Source organism: Trichosurus vulpecula, chromosome 7, assembly GCF_011100635.1.
Source record: "Trichosurus vulpecula isolate mTriVul1 chromosome 7, mTriVul1.pri, whole genome shotgun sequence".
NCBI classification, from domain to species: Eukaryota; Metazoa; Chordata; class Mammalia; order Diprotodontia; family Phalangeridae; genus Trichosurus; species Trichosurus vulpecula.
The window spans coordinates 66,971,581-66,973,502 of NC_050579.1; the positions used below are offsets into that span (position 1 = coordinate 66,971,581).

The 1,922-nt window shown below is 46.2% G+C and overlaps 1 protein-coding gene across 1 annotated transcript; it reads left to right on the forward strand.

Moving 5' to 3' along the window:
* Positions 1-439: 439 nt before the first annotated feature.
* On the forward strand, positions 440-1,542 carry LOC118858437 (glyceraldehyde-3-phosphate dehydrogenase-like). Its single transcript, XM_036768959.1, has one exon. It carries the CDS (start codon positions 440-442, stop codon positions 1,439-1,441), a length of 1,002 nt encoding a protein of 333 aa, XP_036624854.1. The 3' UTR covers positions 1,442-1,542.
* The last annotated feature ends 380 nt before the right edge of the window (positions 1,543-1,922 follow it).

Sequence of the window (1,922 nt, forward strand, 5' to 3'; positions counted from 1 at the left end):
GGTGGCTACTAAGGATCCTTCTACTTCTCATGTGTGTATTCACATGAGCAAAGATTAATTCCAATCCATACTTAAAGAAGAATCTCAAAGTTCAGTCCTATTATCCTCTACATGAGGGCTATTAACTCCTTTTCAGGGCCGCTTTCCACCTTCGGTGTCCACCTGCTACTCAACTCTCACTGTGGCTCCAAGAAGCTATAGCATGCATCTTGGTAAACTATTGTAGTGGGTAGGCTGAAAGGAGATGTCTACCCCAAGCATGTGAAGACATCCCCTGGCAGAATGGGTGTATGTGAATAATTTGTTTCAATATATCATGAAAGCAGTGGAAGCAGAAACTGTGAAGTGCTTAGAACTTGGTTAGAAACCGAAGATGCTGACTTTCAGCTTTTCTCCCAGGCTCGATGCCTGCTGTTTTCAATTGCATGCCTGAAACAAGATGGTGAAGGTTGGTGTCAATGGATTTGGCCGTATTTGGCACCTGGTGACCAGGGCTGCATTCACCTCAGGTGGAGAAGACATCGCGGCCATCAATGACCCCTTCATTGATCTCAACTACATGGTTTATATGTTTCAATATGATTCCACTCATGGCAAGTTCAAGGGTACTGCCAAGGCTGAGAATGGGAAGTTGGTGATCAGTGGAAAAGCCATTACCATCTTCCAGGAGCGGGATCCCACCAATATTAAATGGGGAGATGCTGGAGCCGAGTATGTTGTAGAGTCCACTAGAGTCTTTACCACCATGGAAAAGACTGGGGCTCACTTGAAGGGTGGAGCCAAGAGGGTCATCATCTCTGCCCCTTCTGCTGATGCCCCCATGTTCGTCATGGGAGTGAACCATGAGAAATATGATAATTCCCTTAGGATTGTCAGTAATGCCTCCTGCGCTACCAACTGCTTGGCCCCCTTGGCCAAGGTCATTCATGACAACTTTGGCATCGTGAAAGGACTCATGACTACAGTCCATGCCATTACTGCTACCCAGAAGACAGTAGATGGCCCCTCTGGTAAGCTGTGGCATGATGGGCATGGTGCTTCCCAGAACATCATCCCTGCTTCCACTGGTGCTGCTAAGGCTGTAGGCAAGGTCATACCTGAGTTGAATGGGAAGCTCGCAGGCATGGCCTTCCATGTTCCTACTCCCAATGTATCTGTTGTGGATCTGACCTGCTGCCTGGAGAAACCTGCCAAATATGATGAGATCAAGAAAGTGGTGAAGCAAGCATCAGAAGGACCCTTGAAGGACATCTTGGGCTGCACAGAAGACCAGGTTGTATCCTGTGACATCAACAGTGACAGTCATGCTTCTACCTTTGATGCTAGCGCTGGTATTGCCCTCAATGACCACTTTGTCAAGCTCATTTCCTGGTATGACAATGAGTATGGTTATAGCAACCGTGTAGTAGACCTCATGGTCTACATGGCCTCCCAGGAGTAAAGTGGAAAGCCATGAACCTTCATCCCCAGCCAAAAAAGGAGGTCCACCATTGGGGAGCCTACATTCCTAACTTATGTTCCTGTACTGGGGATCTGTATCCCATTCACATCCTTGTCCCAAAGCACCCCTGTAGTAAAGGGGAGAAGCCTAGAGTCCTGTATCATATACCACATATCATGCACATTCAGTGCAAAAAAAAAAAAAAGAAACCGAACGTGCCAAAGCAATTCACTGTATCACAAGGTATCACCAGATATCTTTACATTTGTCTTGCCACTGTACTTCAATGATTCTGGAAGAGAGAATGAGGCCTGTGACTTCATGCAACTGCCTCACTTAAATCCAATTTATACCTGAGTGAAAAGACATCATCTGTACCATTTTTACCTAATTCAGCAGCCCTCTAGGTAACTGAGCAACCTTTTCTAAGGACTTCCCCATTTTCCACTTGGTTTAAGGAAGGGACTAGAATAAGTGCCTT